This window comes from Maylandia zebra, linkage group LG20 (genome assembly GCF_041146795.1).
Source record: "Maylandia zebra isolate NMK-2024a linkage group LG20, Mzebra_GT3a, whole genome shotgun sequence".
In the NCBI taxonomy this organism is placed as follows: Eukaryota; Metazoa; Chordata; class Actinopteri; order Cichliformes; family Cichlidae; genus Maylandia; species Maylandia zebra.
In genome coordinates this window covers 34,051,285-34,068,435 of record NC_135186.1, presented here as the reverse complement: position 1 = coordinate 34,068,435, position 17,151 = coordinate 34,051,285, and the positions used below count along the sequence as shown (strand labels likewise).

The following is a 17,151-nucleotide window of genomic DNA, read 5'->3' as shown; positions in this document are numbered from 1 at the left end:
GATCTCCCGCTGACCAATAAGCTGCTCCGCTGCTAACCGCCAGCCAATAGAACTGCTTCTTTGCTTGCTGCCTTACCAATCAGCGGCTGCCGCTGAAGCTCGGCGCTTACAGAACAGAGGAGCAGCCGCCATTTTGTTTGTTTTTATCTCAACTGTTACGGGAAGCGGTAGTGGGGAGGGAGCAGGGGGGGTAGGGAGGAAATCCCCCGGGTGACGTTAGCCTAGCACGTCTTATCAGCCGAGCTCAGAGTGGCAGGACAGTGTCCAATCAGAAGGCCGGAACGACGCGAAGCGGTCAGGCGGGGAAAGTTAAGAGAAAATGATGACTAAATCTTACATCAGCGTAGGATGACGTAAGAAAAACATTTACAGTCTCTTTAAAAAGAGACTACAGCTCACCTTAAACATGAAAGTAAATTAGACCCGAAAATTAATAAATTGAGAGAAGTCCAGGTATGCTCTCTGCTGCTGGAGGTCACCTTGTTTCTAGACATGCAATCACAACAACTGACACTGCGTCATCGCTGTCCTGCTACATCTAATCAGAAGTATTGATTGGAGATTTGTTTTGTAGCTTGAAGTCAGTCTGTAATTGATTTATAGAAGCACATTTGTCTTATTAAAATAATTTTTTTTTTAAATGCACAATTTTGAAGTTTTGTCTGGAATTTTTCATCAAGTAGGATTTTCTATCCTGATTTTATGACTTTTTCAAGATTTCATTTTTAACCTTGGAGTTGCTTTTTGTCATTATATGATTTATTTATTTTTATGTGGTCATCCTACAAACAATGTAGCATGCAGAAGCTGCATGTTGCATATAATGATGCGATGAGAATCCTTTGCAGGATACCTAGAAGTGGTAGTGCCAGCCAGATGTTTGTAGCTTTGGGTGTTTGGACTTTTAAAGCACTTTTAAGGAAGCTAATGTTCAATTTTAGAGAACGACTGGATGGTTCGAGTAACAGTATAATTTTAGCACTGAGTGGTTCCCGTTACTCATCCAGTCTCAGAAAGCACTGGTTAAAGTGCTTGTGTATTTATTGATTTATTTTAAGTAATTGTGTTTTATGTATATTATGGTTTTATATTTTTACAAATGTTTTAGATACTTATTTATATACATATATATATTTAATGGTTTGTACCTTGTGTTGGGGGGGGGGGGGAGTGTTGTGTGTGTGTGTGTTTTTTGTCTTGTTTTTATGGACATGAAGTCTGCCAATAAAGATTGAATTGAAATTGAATTGAATTTATTTAAAATGTCTGATTTCCACAGTGACATGATTGCGTCATGCAGTGGCTATAGATTTGTCAGCAGATGTCCATCGTGTGTCGAGAAAAATATCTTCACCCCTTTGTAAGCTATTATGCAGGATAGGTTGGATCCATGCTTTCACGTTGTTTGGACCAAATTCTGACCCTACCACAGAAGAAATCGAGACTCATCAGAGCAATTTTTCTATTATCCAGTTTCGGTGGGCCTCTTTTAACGCCAGCCTCAGTTTCCTGCTGTTATCTGACTGGAGTGGTGCGGTCTTCTGCTGCTGTAGTCCTTCTGCTTCAAGGTTCACTATCAGAGATGCACTTCTGCAAAACTCGGTTGTAACGAGCTGTTATTTGTGTTCCTATCTAATCAAAACAGTCTGGTTATTCTCCTCTGACCTGAACATTTTTACCCAAGAACTGACACTATTTTCTATTTTTTTAGACCGTTATCGGTGAAGCGATGGTTGTGTGGGAAAATCCCACCCAGAAATGCTCAGACCAACAACAATGCCACATTTAACATCACTTCACTCCCCTCGTTTCTTCATTCTGAGGATCATTTTGAACTCCAGCAGGTAATCTTGACCATGTCTAAATGAATTGATTTGCTGTCACGTGATTGGCTGATTAAATATTTTACTAACAAGGAGCTGAGCAGGTGAACCTAATGATGCAGTCGGTTAGTGTACATTTAATTTCTACAGCTAATGTGACGGGTCTGGCTTAATTAAGCACTTTTATGAGCTGACCTTTCACTAATATAACAATTAATATGTATATAATTCATCTTAATAAACTTTGTAACATTTACAACTCAATTTTTATTCCTTTTATTCACTTGTTGTATTCAATGTTTTCTGTTTTCAACTCCCTACGCTGTATTGCTCTTTGTCATCACTAGATGGCGCTGTTGTTTTTGCTGTTGCTTCAGCTGTAAATATTTGCCCAACATTTCAATAAAGTTTTCTGAATATGTCAGCAGTAGTAGTGACAACATATGAAAATCCAGACAGACATTTCACATCAGTTTTTATACTTTTATTTTATTTATAACACTTGTCATTTTATCTTCTTACAGAGGGGGCATGATGGGAAACAGACATCGACAGCATGGAAGGCAGTGGCCGGCCACTAACCAATAACCTGCAATCAATCAATACTCAATCAATAATAACAATATACTTCTAAGTACAACATGAAGGAGAAGAATACACAACGGTGCTGCTGTTACACCAGAGGTGTGGGAACGTCAGCCATTAACAGTCCACAGCACAAACGCCCCTGTGATCACATCAGAACTGCCCCAAAGAAAACAAAAAAATTAAAATAATAATAATAAAAAGAGCAATAAAAGCAGTAATAACACCTTTGGAATAAAATAACAAATAAATATAAAGCTGCAGACTGAAAGGCTAAATACTGACACCCATCTGAATTGGCACAAAGAAGAGTTCAGAAGCTGTAAGGCAAAAATCAGAACTAGAGGAGTTTTTACACAGAAGCCAGTTTCTCTTCTTTGGACAGAATAACTGATCCTAGACCAGCACCAGCATTTCACTGCTCTGAAACTACAAACCGCATCAGGGGCTGAGGCGGATACAAATATTTCTTTAAACTGCTTCAAAAACTAAAATAGTTCAAACCAAGCATGCTTGAACTATTTTAGTACCCAAAAAAGTACCCATTGTTTTTAAACTGCAGTTCCTCACCTGGCCACTTGAGGCGGCCTACAACAGTGAGTCTCCCATGTTAAAATGTCTGAGTGTACAGCAGAAACAAACATGTTTACGCCCTGGTCCACAACATGGGTTTGGTCTCTGTGGCTAATTTAAACCTTTATAAAAACTGTAGTGGGGTGAACTTAGTTATACTTAAGTTGTCAGTATTAGAGGCGTCCCTACTTTGATTGGCAGAAGAATCTCTACAAAGACGTTACAGCCAACAAATTCAAATCCAATGAGTGAACCAAATTGACAGTTTTCATGTAATAAAATTATCTTATACATATTATGTTTTGTTTTTTAAGTGAAATTGTACTACTTTAATTTGCTATTTAGCATTAATTATCCAGTATCTATGGATTCCACACAAACCAATGGCTAACTTCATGGTGGCTATGTCCATCTTTATATACTGTCGTCAGAACCAGTGAGGAACAGTTTAATCCAGTCTGCAATGATCTCTGGCAACAGAAAAGATTCAGTAAAACTCAAACAAAAAGAAGCAACTTAAGCATTGACCACGCAACACATTTTTCACCACATCAAAACAGTTGATGATGATGGGAGCTATATAAGGCTGAGTTACTGGCCATTTCCTTCCATTATCACTGCTTTGCATGCCAAAAACACGCTAAAAAACACACTGTAGCAACCAGAGCCACGTGCAGACTGAGCACCAGATAGCGAGGCGGTGAGGTAGAAGCTAAAGAAAAGCTTCCACATTTTGAGAGGAAAGTTTGTGTAATGCAGAATCACGAAACGCTTCCCAGAGATTCTGCTCTGGTTAGCATGTAGCTTAGCACAAACTGTGGAAGCAAAGGGGAACTGTTAGCTTAGCTTTTCCAACCTATTCATTTGCATTTTACATTAAGAGAAAGCAGCTGCGTGTCATTAGCTCGATAACTAACACAAGTTTCATGATTTTGACTGATTTTTGATGAGTTGCTTGGCCTTTAAACTGTGACGGTCCAGCAGAAAGTGAAAGGAGGAGCAGGAACAAGCACATCTTTGGTATTTTAGCTTTATCAGCGACCACCAATAACTGATTAACAGTCTGTTAACGAGGCAAAGCAGCTGCATGCAGCCTGTTGCAATTACTCTTCAACTTCTTTTAACTTTCTTCACTTGTATTTCTTCCTGTCCAATTTTACAACTTCCACCATCTTGAGCAGAATTTTGATCAATTCTGACAGAAAACTTTAGAAAGCTGTCCTGGAAAAGCGTCGTCTTTTAAACTCCGCTCAAAGATAACCACCACATCGACATACTGCACTCCTCTCTACCAGCCATCTTATAAGTTTATCCACTGCCAAACCAAAAAGAAAGTCACTATCTAGAGTTCAATAAGCAAATGGGCAAGAGCCATCCTCTGTATAATTAGTCCAGTGATTAATAGCTTCTTATTTTTTAAAAACTGTGTCAGAAGACGTATCCTGGGTCATGGAAAACACGTTACTTTCTTACTAGAAGGTCAAATTATTGCTTCAAGCAAAGGAGATACTGAAAATCATAGAACTGGGTTAAGAATTATCCAGAAAGTGTTGAACCATCATCTTTAAAAAAGATACGTGGTCTGAAAAATGTGTTGAACGATTGGGATCGGCTGTCACTTTCAACGTTTGGTGAACGTGTAAAAAAAATCTATTTCCACACGCAGTGATTGGGACAAAACATCGGTGTCCCCTTAAGGAAAACAATTATTGGTGAAGCTAATTGAAAAGAATGGCTTTGATTTGTTAGGGAGTATAAAGATCAGACTCTGGAGCACTGGACAAAGGTCATGACGACTATGATCTGGGGTTTCTTCAGTTGGTCAGGTCATGGTTCAGCAATGTTACGTGACCTAGAACAGGTCAGCTGACCACGTCAATGATTGGATTTGCCAGGATGCATCGGGCTCAAATCAGATTGTCCACCACAGAGTCCAGACCATAACCGAATCTTTAAGACAGGGATTCGAATCTTCAATCATCAAAGACCTTGCTGTCAATAAATGACCACAACTCTGGATGGAAATAAGTGTTGTGACAATGCACAGGTTTGTCGACACAAACCACAAATTTAAAGGCGGTCCAGAAAACCATAAGAGTGTGTGACGTTTCTTTTTGGCCGGGCAGTATTTTCTTTTCCTTTCTACGCTAACAGGTTCCCCCTGCTTCCAGTGTTCGATCTCACAGCTACAGACGTCACTGAAACGTCAGGTTGTTCCTTTAACCTTCACCCCATCAGTCCTCGAACCGTCTGCGTGGCTCTGGCTGTGCGGAGGAACAGCAAGCGTTAACCTTTTAACCTTTACACAGTCACATGACCTGACAGGGTCACGGGAGAATAAATTATATATTTACAAAATCTTTACTTTGTTTTCTTCTTGCATCAACTTGCATCAAGCAAACATCAACACAATCCAGACTCATAAACACAGAAATATCCAACAACAAGTCGTTTCAGTTCATCGTAGTGTAACAATAATATTCATAATATCTGCTTTTTTTTCCACTATCAAAACACTTTGTCCAAAATGTGTTTATAGAGACAGAGAGAGAAATACTGAACCACTGCAAGTCAAAATAAGAAAAACAACAAAAGCCTTTCGTTTTTCTTTTGATTTCTGTTCAGATCGGCTCCATCTAATCGCTGGATTCATTTCAGGAAACAAAATACTGAATGGGTCAGACCCAGAGAGACGTGAAGGTCCGCAGTCCGGTCCAGGACCTGTTAGAGACTCTGTCCTTAAAAACATCCAAACTTTATACATCCAAAAAACATCATCGTAAGAGTCCTTTCATTGGACGATTATTTCCATTATTATTTTTTATATCGTATAAATCTTCTGGTCAATAAAAGTCAGAAAACGTCAGTTTCTCAGAGTCCAGGTCTTCAAATGTCTGAATCAACAATCTAAAAATCCAAAATAGTCATTTTACTGCCATTAAAAAACACAAAAATCAGACACTGGGAGCAGCTAGAAATTCAAAATAAATCCTTTCAGCTCCACATAAACATTTTCTTCTTCCAAATTATATGTTTGACATTTTGCATTCACAAAAGCAAAGTATTTTGGAGGTTGTAGTTTAACAGGACCACATGACTTACATACCTAATAATTATAAAAACTGAATCATATTTACACGAGAACCTCCTCGAAAGGCTTTTCTTTCCTGAATGCAAAGTGTTACATTAAAATGTTGCCGTTTGTACCGCAGTCAGATTAAATAATGAAACATTAACAGAACTGTCTATTAAATTTAGGACATTATGTCAAAATCAGAACATGTGAAGTCAAAATGTTTATTTTTAGTCATTTTAACTGAGACTGTATCTGCATCAGAAAGAGTTTCTTGGTCAAAATCAGGAGATACAAAGTCCTTTCATACCAACCTCTGAAGATCAAGAGCAGAAAATCCTAATTTCAAAAGAAAATCTGAAAATCAATCATCAACATTTAACTCATTATTATTAATAATATTATTATTGTGCAGAAGACTGAACAGTTAATAACACCTCTTCAGTTGTTAAGCATAAATAAATACAAGAAACTTCCAGTTTGTCTGATTCAGCTTTTTTTTTGTCGGACTGAAGAAACTGTTTGAACTCTGAGAAACAAACATCATCCTCTCAGGAAATAAATACATGAAAAAATATCTCAGACTGAGAAGTTTAAATAAAACTTCAAACGTTGAGCTACTTTCTGCAGGTCTGTGAGGAACAGGATCAGGGATTTTTTTTAACTGCAGTTCCGGACTTTACCAGCAGAGGGCAGGAAAGCTTCAGCTAAAACCTCAACAGCAGAGGCTGCTGCGGAGGAACTGCTGCTTTCCTCCAATTGGTTGAAAAGTTGAAAGCCAGAATTTCTTCACTGGGGTAAATTGGCGGTAAAAATCCAAAAGTCATTTAAGTGCATTGATGAAGGAAACATCGGTCCAATTCTTCCTTTGTGTTTTTCAAATCTGCTGTTCCCACCATCGACCTTTTTTAGCACAGCTCAGCTTCTTTTTTAACGCAGGGAGGAAACCTGCTGCTTATTCACATCCTCACCTTACATTTGGGATTCACACGTCTGACCTTTGGAGCCTGTTGTTCTCAATCAGGACCTGAGTCACACTTCCACAACCAATCAGCTTTCATCTGACTATAAGTGGGAGTTTAAGGATGCTCGGATTACTCGCTCCTGACATTTTCTCTGTTTTGTCAGATATTTGTGTTTATACAAAATAATAACTGTGTTTTGAATCTTCATATGGATTTTTTTTACTTGCAGTTTGTGGGTTCTTCCTCTGCTTTATGCTGGAGCACATTCTGCATGTTCTGTGGATGCTCAGGAGCTCATAGAGGATTAATCCAGCCGGGAGACGACATCAGGAGAAGACTAACGTGGTTCTGAAACGTTGTTTTTGCTGTTTGACTCAGACACATCACACTTATTTAAAAGTCGTTTCCATTTCCTGTGACGCCTGCTGAGGAGCTCAGTTCTTCTACCAGCTTTTCCACCAGATCTAAACGAGGATTTTATCCCACGCAGGGTTAAATTTCTCAACATGAGTCCCTGGAAGTAACACCTCTGATTACTTGTAGAGGAAATGTGACTTTATTTGCTCCCAGTCACCAAACCTGTTACAAACCAGCGAGAGACTCTCACCAGAAATCCGGTTACATGAACTTAAAGTGTGGGCGGCGGAGGACTTGCAGTGGGGTTGGTTCGATGTGCTTTATTGTTGATCAAGTCCAGGAAACGTCCAATCAGAGAGCTTCGGGGTTTGCAGCAGCTGAAAGTAATAACGCTTGTCCTTATCAATTCATGTGCGGATCGTTTTTATACTGAATTTTTATTTATTCTGTGAAGTATCAAAAAGTGGCCACAAACAAGAGGTGGCGTCTTCTGGTTTATCTGCGCGACAGCAGGGAGAAAAATGTTGAATTGTTACTATAATGACTTAAAAACCAGCGAATGAGCGGTGCACGTGCTCCTTACGGCTCTCATCGTTTCACTTTCGGGTCTTTGTGGACGAAATATTTCAAATAGGACGCGACGGTGATGTCATAACTCCGGATGAAGCTGAGGCTCGTGGGAGTGCTGAAATCAAGAAAATGGTGACGCAGGACACTCGAATGAGTGTGACGTGATTGTTCAAAGGAGAGACAACTGTCAGAAGAGGCTCCGCCCACTACGCCGATTCAACACTGGTTAGAAAAAGGTGAAGTGAGACAGAGAGAAAGAGTGAGAGACGCCAACTCGTGTGGACAGCCGGGAGGAATCATGCAGACGAACCACGCAACTTTAAATACACAGAGAGAGCAGAGTGTGTGTGTGTGTGTGTGTGTGTGTGTGTGTGTGTGTTTGTGTGTGTGTGTGTGTGAGATATTTTAGCTACAACAGTTTGTTTTCTTTTCTGGTTTCCAACTGATCCTCATTTAAAGGCCCCCATCTTCATCATCGCCATCATTCCTTGTCCTACAGAATCACGTGTTTTCTTCCTCTGCCACAGCTGCAAACTCCTCCCCCTCCTCCTCAAGACTCTCCACAATTGGTCGGTGGAACTGAAGCTCCTCCCCCCTCCCAGCCCTGGACAGGATGTCCATCCATCGCCGCTGCAGCTCTTCCCCGTCGGCGCTGAAGTAGAGGGTCAGGTGGCTCTGGGAGATCTTGAAGGCGTGGCGTCGCTCCAGGCGGTCACATGACTCGGGCAGAGAGACCTCGAAGCCAATCAGAGGCACGCTGCGCTGCGCCTTCACATCCTGTGGGAAAAAGAATAAATTGAGTTCATTGAGGGTGTAATTCGATTTCATCCCAACGTCAAAGACCAGACCAGTCAGAACAGAAACTGGAAGCCTCCATCACCATCATAATTTTCTGTCTGCCGTGTTCTGATTGGTTGATAATGTAAACAAAGAGTTATTCCCTGTGACCTCACAGAAGTATGGAAGCTTTTTTTGCCACTGCAAATAAATCATCCATAAATCAAAATTATGGGATATTATCTCCAAACTTCATCTTAGTAAATCCGACTTCTGAGAAATAACTTGAAATTCTGACTTACAGATGGCAAAAAAGGTTTTCCTCAGTGGCAGGAACAGGCTTCCATACAGAAGGCACCATAGGACGAGGTGCTGATGTTCCAGCAGGACAGTGTTTGCTAATATTGTGGCTGTAATCAATAAAGAAGCCTGTAGGGGGCACTAGCAAGGTTGCAGATTGTCAATGCCACCAGAGAGCTTCTAATACAATCCAGAACTCCCAGCATTTCCTGTTTTGTACAGAACGCTCACAAGAAAAGGACAGAGGTGAAAGGAGGTGCAGCTAAAAAATTTAACTGTATCTCCATTCCCATCCAGGGATGCAGCGACCTCTACTGGATCCCTGTATGAACTGCAGCCGGTTCCTGTTCAATTGGATTAACAGGAAAGCGCCTTCTTATATATTTGACATGAATGTAAATTTATAGCGTACCTGTGGAGCTCCATAGATGTAGAGCACCAGCGGCTCGTTCTCGGGGATGACGAACCAGGCTTTCTGCCAGCCCCGCCCTCCTCCTTTCTCCATGTGATGCAGAAAACTACAAATCACACTGTTCTCTGCTGCCAACGAGGCCTGTTTCTATAGCAACGAGAGATGGATGAGAAGAGAATCAGCTGTCTGCGACACTCGACCTGTCGAGCATCTTTGAAAAGAGAAATCCTGAAATGTGCAAGCGGCTCCATCCGTGGAGATCTGACAGAGGCAAACGCCGGGTGATGTCAGAGCGTGGTCACACTCACCTCCAGGATGGAGCGCCTTCTGTGGCTGCTGCTGGTCAGCCCGGCGGGAGACGGCGACACACCCACGAGCGTGGCGTAGCAGTCGATGCACACGCGGTTGGCTCGGTTGTTGTCGTATGACAGGCGAGCGCGGAACTCCGAGCATTTCCCACAAACCACCTGGAGTCGACATAGACCATCACACAATTGGTAACTATGACAACGCTGTGTAAAGTCTGAAAATGTTGTTGTGCCACAAACGTCTGGCAGACACGTGCTGCAGATACTACAAATATCCAGGTGCTGGGCTACGACAGATGTTCACATCAGCTCATGTATGACATATACTGATATGCTGGGTACAATAAATGTGAGCAGCAGGTGGAGGTGTTGTGGATGCTGCACATGTCACAGACACTACAGATGTGGGCTGGTGTTGGGAACAGTCTGAATGTGGAGAGCGTTGTAACACATCACACTGGCGTTGCAGACGCTGCAAACATCAGCTGGTGTCGTCCAGTGCTGTGGATTTTAAATTGTCTGTAGGTGTTGCAGACAGATGTTATGGATGAAGAACGTACGTGTCCACAGGCTTTGCAGTGGTGGCGCCTCTTGGTAATGGAGTTGAATGGCTCCTGACACTTCATACACAGAGTCACTTCCTTCTCTCTGATGGGAGTCGGAGCTCGTTTCCCCAGCTCAGCACAGCTCTGAGAGGCAGAGACGGGAGAATATGAGTCACAACTGAATGATTTCTGGGATTTCAAGAACTCCACTCTTCATGTCAGGGGGTCAATTTTGTCGCTGAGTGTTTGTGTTACCGGAGAGTGAGGCGGCGTGGAGTCATCATCTCGGAGTGAACAGTTCAAGTGTCGGAAACTCTCCATCGTCTGCTCGTGCCTCTGGATGGTCGCCTGGATGGCCTGAATGTAAACAAAGTAAAGGGTGGATTTCATTAAAAAAAGAAGAAGAAAATCCTTCATTACTATCAGTCAAGTTGAAATTTGTCCTAAAGCAGCGGGCCACATACAGCTGGCTTTGGGCCAGAATGGTGAAAATCCTCTTCCTGTCACTTTATCTTCACATTTAATCCCTGTAATATCTCAATATAACAAATTTAAGTGTGATTTCAGCCTCAGTCTCAGTATTTTTGCATAATACATAAATGCTGCTGTAATTATATATAATGAAAGAAATCTGTAGGCACAACTTTTGGGGGTTAAATTGTAAAAACATAAATGTATAAAATTACAGAAAAGTTCAGGCAGTTTGTTACCGAGACTATCCTGTAATAATATTGTATATATTATATATAGTTTATCTGATACTTTAGTACTTTGGTGCATTAAGAGCAGCTGTGGGAGACATCTTTGTGAGTTGGACAAGCTGTAAAATCCATCCATCCATCTTCATCCGCTTTGTCCGGGGCCGGGTCGCGGGGGCAGCAGCCTAAGCAAAGAGGCCCAGACCTCCCTCTCCCCAGCCACCTCCTCCAGCTTATCCGGGGGAATACCAAGGCGTTCCCAGGCCAGCCGAGAGATATAATCTCTCCAGCGTGTCCTGGGTCTGCCCCGGGGCCTCCTCCCGGTGGGACATGCCTGGAACACCTCACCCAGGAGGCGCCCAGGGGGCATCCTTGTCAGATGCCCGAATCACCTCAGCTGGCTCCTTTCGATGTGGAGCAGCAGCTGCTCTACTCTGAGCCCCTCCCGGATGGCCGAACTTCTCACCCTATCTCTAAGGGAGAGGCCAGCCACCCTTCGGAGGAAGCTCATTTCTGCCGCTTGTATCCGTGATCTCGTTCTTTCGGCCACTACCCACAGCTCGTGGCCATAGGTGAGGGTAGGGACGTAGATCGACCGGTAAATTGAGAGCTTCGCTTTTACACTCAGCTCCCTCTTCACCACGACGGACCGGTGCAGCGTCCGCATTACTGCAGCTGCAGCCCCAATCCGTCTGTCGATCTCCGGCTCCCTTCTCCCATCACTCGCGAACAAGACCCCGAGATACTTGAACTCCTCCACTTGGGGCAGGAACTCATCCCCGACCCGGAGTGGGCACTCCACCCTTTTCCGGCTGAGAACCATGGCCTCAGATTTGGAGGTGCTGATCCTCATTCCCGCTGGTTCACACTCGGCTGCGAACCGTTCCAGTGCGAGCTGGAGGCCCTCACCCGATGAAGCCAACAGAACGACATCATCTGCAAAAATCAGAGATGAGATTCTGAGGCCACCAAAGCGAAAGCCCTCCGCCACTTGGCTGCGCCTAGAAATCCTGTCCTTAAAAATTATGAACAGAACCGGAGACAAAGGGCAGCCCTGGCGGAGCCCATCACCCACCGGGAACGAGTCCGACTTATTGCCGGCAATGCGAACCAAGCTCTTGCAACGGTTGTATAGGGATCGAATGGCCCGTAGCTGTAAAATCCATTAAAAAATTAAGTCCTCTTTTGTATTGTCCAAAGATGTCTGTTGGGCCGGATTGGAGTCTTTTGCCAGGCCGATTCTGGCCCCCAGACCTTATGTTTGACCCTGTGCCTGCTTCACAGTACTCGCCACTGCTGACTGAAAGCACACCACGAGCCCATCAGGTCCGCAGTTTCTAACGTGCTAGTATCGGATCATCTATGCCCGCTGCATCAGCACCACTTACCTGGATCCAGTCTTTCTTCTCCTCCTCCGTCCTGCAAAGCCAACAGAAAATCAGTCAAATCTTCGAGGAGCAAAACTCGACCTGAGAAACAAACTTCAGTGTGTTTTTATCCTGGGAGACAGATTCTGATTACAGTGAGTCCTCCTGCAGGACTGAGTGTGCTTCTGTCTCTGTAGGTGTTTGTACCTGGCCTGCAGCTCCAGGGATCTCTGTTTCCCCGACACCAGGAACGTCCTGGCGACAGCGACGCTGCTCGTCTCCTTCAGCTGAGGACACAGGCGGGAAATTCTCTGTTAGCTTGTTAAAAATATTCAGGCTAAATCTGAGCACGCTCATCATCATCCTCTCTGATCTCGCTTTATCATTGTTAGTTCTATTCGACGGTTAAAGCTGAGGTGGATGCACGTTTTAATACCGCGTGTCTGTGTCTCTGGAAGACAACACAAAACCCCACCAGGCCAACTTTATGAAGCTCGGACACTGAACGAGTGCTCGTCTAGTTGTTATTAGTCTGTAGATCACATTAATATTCTTGACTTTACTGAGCGCTTAAGGTGTTTGAAGGCTGAATGCAAAAACACTGAGTCTAACAGTGTCTTCAGTGAGAAAAGCCGGAGAGCTCACCTCCATGCCGTCCACGTCGATTCGGGCTCGGACGCTGTACTTCTGACCAATCAGACGCAGCTTCGGGACGCAATACAGTAACCTGTCATTGAACTGCAGAGAGAGGCAGGTGTCGCTTATTACTGTTACTATGACCCTATGAACTCTGTAAAGCACTGAGAAGGAGACACAGACAGGGAAGTACCAGTATCAGGTATCTGTCCTGCGTGGTCCCGTTCTTATTGGACAGCTTGAGGATGTGTCCCTCTTTAATGAGCTCGTTAGTTGGGTTAACAATGTCTTCTTCTCCTCCCAACAACTCGTACACCTTCAACAGCTTCCTCATTCGCTCCTGGCAGAGACATAAAACAATCACTTAGCGGTTCATGTTCCTGCCGATGCTACATGAGGGTTTTAGGGCATTTTAAGTTCACTGGAAACCTACATTTTAGATATAAGATACAAAAGGCAAACTGTGAGATTACTAGGACAGCTGTGGAGCCTGAAGGCAAAGTTCTAGCGTTTCCAGCGAGTCGTCAGCCGGGAGACGACCTGACATCCTGAAATGAGTTTCTCTACAGGAAGTCTGGATCCCCTCTGAGGTGACTCTACAGATCAGGGTTCGAATGGAGCGCTTTCAGTTTAGGTTTTAACCCTAAAACCCTAAAACACCATGTGACACACGAGCTTTGAGACATCTACATCATCGGTGTGATTTTCTTTAAACCCAAACTCCTTTTATGTTTTTGTTTCAGATGAACAAACTGTGAGCACCAAACTGCAAAACAAGAGCCAGATGTAGCAAAAATGTTACATCTTATTTCATGGTTCAGGCTTTACAGGGTTAAAGTGCAGAGAGGGCACATACTACACATATGTACTGGTCTGGAGTAATCTGCTATCACTGCCTGATGGAAAACACTGCAAAAATATTTGATGTTTGGCTGAAAGGAAACAGCTGGAGTCTGGCAAATCACAGCAAAATGGTTGAAGGAACTGCCCTCTTCTTCTTCTTCTTCTTCTTCTTTCAGCTGCTCCCTTTAGGGGTCACCACAACTCTATCCATCTTCTCTGTGGTCTTCCTCATTTCCTCCTGCCTGGCAGCTCCATCTTCAGCAACACGTCCACCCTCCCTCCTCTGCACATGTCCAAACCATCTGAGCTTTGCCTCTGACTTTGTGTCCAAACCCTCCATCTGAGCTGTACATCTCACGTTTCTAAGTTGGAGGAAATGCAGTATATGAAAAATGTAAGCATGGTAACCGTGATCGGGTCTGGACCAATGTCCAGAAGTTAAGCTCTGTCTAACTGAACGCCATGAGCGGCTGTAGTGTATTCTTAGTATTAGCTTCCCTCTAAAGCTTGTTTAATGCCACTCACACGTCCTCGTCTGATTATGTCGCGTTTTCTCACTGCCTCCTGCACAAATCTCCAAAAAGCTGTCAGCTGAGTGAAACCGGCTCACATCAGCAGCAGCGGCTTTCCTTTAATCAGTCACAGCTGATTAGAGACGACGGCAAACATCCCGCTGAGAGGAGGTGGAGAGGCTCAGACCTCTGAGTCATTACAGCAAAAACCAGCCTGAACTCCATGAATCCACATTTCTGCTTCTCATGCTCTTGTTTACATTAACCATACTAATCACGCCATCGCTGAGAGACCTCTGCAAACCCACCTGGGTACCCGACGTTCTTCAGGCAGACTCGAACCTGAAGTATAAACCAACCTTTGAAGCAGCAGTCGTGTTTACCAGGAGCTTCGGGCAGTTAATGAGCGTAATCAGGAGAGTTTAATTAAAGATGAAGTAAAAGTTGAGCTTTAATCTATCCCGGGCAACATTTATCTGAGTGATGTGGTGTGAACAGCGGCAGACGGGGGTGATTATGTGTGAGAGTATCTTACCATCTTCCTGATGGCAGCGTTGGAGTGTTCGGCTGCTGTGGCGATCAGCTCCAGAGACTCTGCAGGAGAGAGAGGACAGTTACATGAGCCAGTAGCTCAGACACACAGAGACCCAGGAACCAATGAGGGCGAGGCTACCAAATACTCTGGCTTCTAGCTTCTCTGTGCAGCAGCGCTCCCTGAAGCCCAAAGTTTGCTCCGTAGAAGGAGCTGATGAACCCAAACTAAAGTCTGCAGTTACACTATATTGCCAAAAGTACTTGCTTGTCTGCTTTCACACACACGAAGTCGAGTAGTGTCCCATTATTATTCCATAGAGTTTAATATAATGTTGTCCCACCCAGAGCTTCAACTCTTCTGGGAATGCTTTATGAAGGTTAAGGGGTGCTTATCTGAATTTTTAATTGTTCTTCTAGACGAGCATTTGTGAGGTCAGACACTGATGCTGGACAAGAAGACCTGGTTCACAGTCTCTGCTCTAATTCCTCCCAGAGGTGTCTTGTTGGGTTGAGGTCAGGACGCTGTGCAGGCTCTCTCGCCCATGTCTTTATGCACCTTGCTTTGTGCACTGGTGCGCAGTCATGTTGGAACAGGAAGGGGCCATCACTCCAGAGACCATTTCTCCATGCTCTACAGTCCAGTGGTGGTGCTGCATCTGTTGCTTTGCATCGCACCTGCTGATGTAAGGCTCAGCTGCAGCTGCTCGGCTGTAGAAGCTCATTCCATGAAGCTCTCCACGCACTGATCTTGAGCTAATCTGAAGGGCACACAGAGTTTGGAGGACTGTAGCGACTGACTCTGCAGAAAGTTGGTGATCTCTGTGACCTTTCTGTGATTTTACCTGGCCTACAACTTCATGGCTGAGTTGCTATCGTTCCCAATCACTGCCACCTTGTTATAATACCACTATCAGCTGATGTAATTTAATTTGAGGAAATTCCACGACTGGACTTGTTGCACAGGTAGCATCCTATCAAGGTACCACGCTGGAGTTCAGTGAGCTCAGAGCGAGTTGTTATTTCACAAATGCTTGCAGAAGCAGTCTGCATGTCTGGGTGCTTGATTTTATACACCTGTGGTCCTGGAAGTGATTGGAACACCTGGATTCAATGATTTGGATGGATGAGTGAATACTTTTGGCAAGATAGTGTATCAGAATTATTACATAAACTGTTTGAAGTGTGATCAAAAACATTCAAAAGCTTTACTCGATTCATATTTGCCTGATCTCATATTCAGGTTCACGCTCTGGTACAACTCTGGCCTGTTTTCAGCACAGCAGCTCTTTTAGATCTTTCAGATCTTTCATTTGAAGTCCTACAGTGTGTGGAAACAGCGATCCTTCTACCTGAAGGTTTTATTTTATAGCCAAAAAGTTCTTGTGTTTTCGTTCTGCTCTGAATCGGCATGACAGCACCACGGTTCAGATCCTCGGGCACCTCAGGACGTTACAGCTCTTAAACTGGAAATTTCAACTGAAAACTGATCAGTCACAGCCAAACATGCAGCTCTTATCAGTACCGGCGATCCTTCGCTCTCAGTTTGAAACAGAAGCCTCTGAACATGTCTGAGATTCACGGTGAAATCACAGTGCAAGCGCTCAGAACGGGACTTCCTCTAGGGATCTAATAATGTCCGAGAGGACGACGCTGCATGTGCAAACAGCCAAATCTAATCTAACTGGGCCTTTTGGTTTTCACTGGCCTGTTCTTTAAGGTTTTTAAACACACTTGATCGCACACAAGTGTCTCTGTTTTATAATCGAAGAACATTTCAAGACTAGAGCCTGGAACATGTCCGAGCTCTCATTTTTAGCCTAAACCAGTGTTTTTAAAATATTTTGTGCTCAAAAACAAAGCTGACGTTTAAAGACACACCTGTAATCAGATACGCCGTCTGGCATGTTGACAGTTCTTTTGATTGTATCGTCTTGTGGGTTTGGGCTTTGCAGGAAGCTCCATCACATCAGTTATATCAGGCTTCCTGAAGTGTCTGTTTAGCTTGTTTTGCACCACATTAACCAAATTCCCCAGCAGATGATGCACTCAGTCAGAGAGCTGCTGACAATTGCTTTTCTTTTTTTTTTTTACACTTTTGTTGAGGTGCTGCATCCTGCTCGTGGGTAGCTGTGATTTCCTCCACATATTAAAGTGGTTCATTTTTCCTACTCATAAATTCAGTTATCCTTTTCATCTCGTTTCTAGCAGAGAATTTCTGTTTCTACAGGTTAAGGACTTTAATATATAACAGAATAACAGGCAATGATAATAGT

The 17,151-nt window shown here is 43.5% G+C and overlaps 1 protein-coding gene and 1 long non-coding RNA gene across 3 annotated transcripts in view; one reads left to right on the top strand and one right to left on the bottom strand.

Annotated features, from left to right (window-relative positions):
* The first annotated feature begins 198 nt into the window (after window positions 1-198).
* On the top strand, window positions 199-1,596 carry LOC143414256 (uncharacterized). The gene is made up of 3 exons (XR_013094767.1): window positions 199-353; window positions 1,280-1,360; window positions 1,474-1,596. It is a non-coding gene; the product is annotated as an uncharacterized LOC143414256 (long non-coding RNA).
* A 696-nt stretch (window positions 1,597-2,292) lies between these two features.
* The window catches only part of fgd1 (FYVE, RhoGEF and PH domain containing 1), a 41,561-nt gene continuing 26,702 nt past the window's right edge, over window positions 2,293-17,151 (bottom strand). For both annotated transcript variants that reach the window (XM_004568161.3, XM_004568160.3), the window contains exons 9-18: window positions 14,880-14,938; window positions 13,183-13,329; window positions 12,999-13,091; window positions 12,561-12,640; window positions 12,375-12,405; window positions 10,544-10,645; window positions 10,304-10,432; window positions 9,744-9,902; window positions 9,436-9,582; window positions 2,293-8,723 (exon numbers count right to left, since the gene is read on the bottom strand). In XM_004568161.3, coding sequence (XP_004568218.2) covers window positions 8,448-8,723; window positions 9,436-9,582; window positions 9,744-9,902; window positions 10,304-10,432; window positions 10,544-10,645; window positions 12,375-12,405; window positions 12,561-12,640; window positions 12,999-13,091; window positions 13,183-13,329; window positions 14,880-14,938 — 1,223 coding nt within the window. In that variant the 3' untranslated portion in view covers window positions 2,293-8,447. The remainder of the gene's footprint in view (window positions 8,724-9,435; window positions 9,583-9,743; window positions 9,903-10,303; window positions 10,433-10,543; window positions 10,646-12,374; window positions 12,406-12,560; window positions 12,641-12,998; window positions 13,092-13,182; window positions 13,330-14,879; window positions 14,939-17,151) is intronic.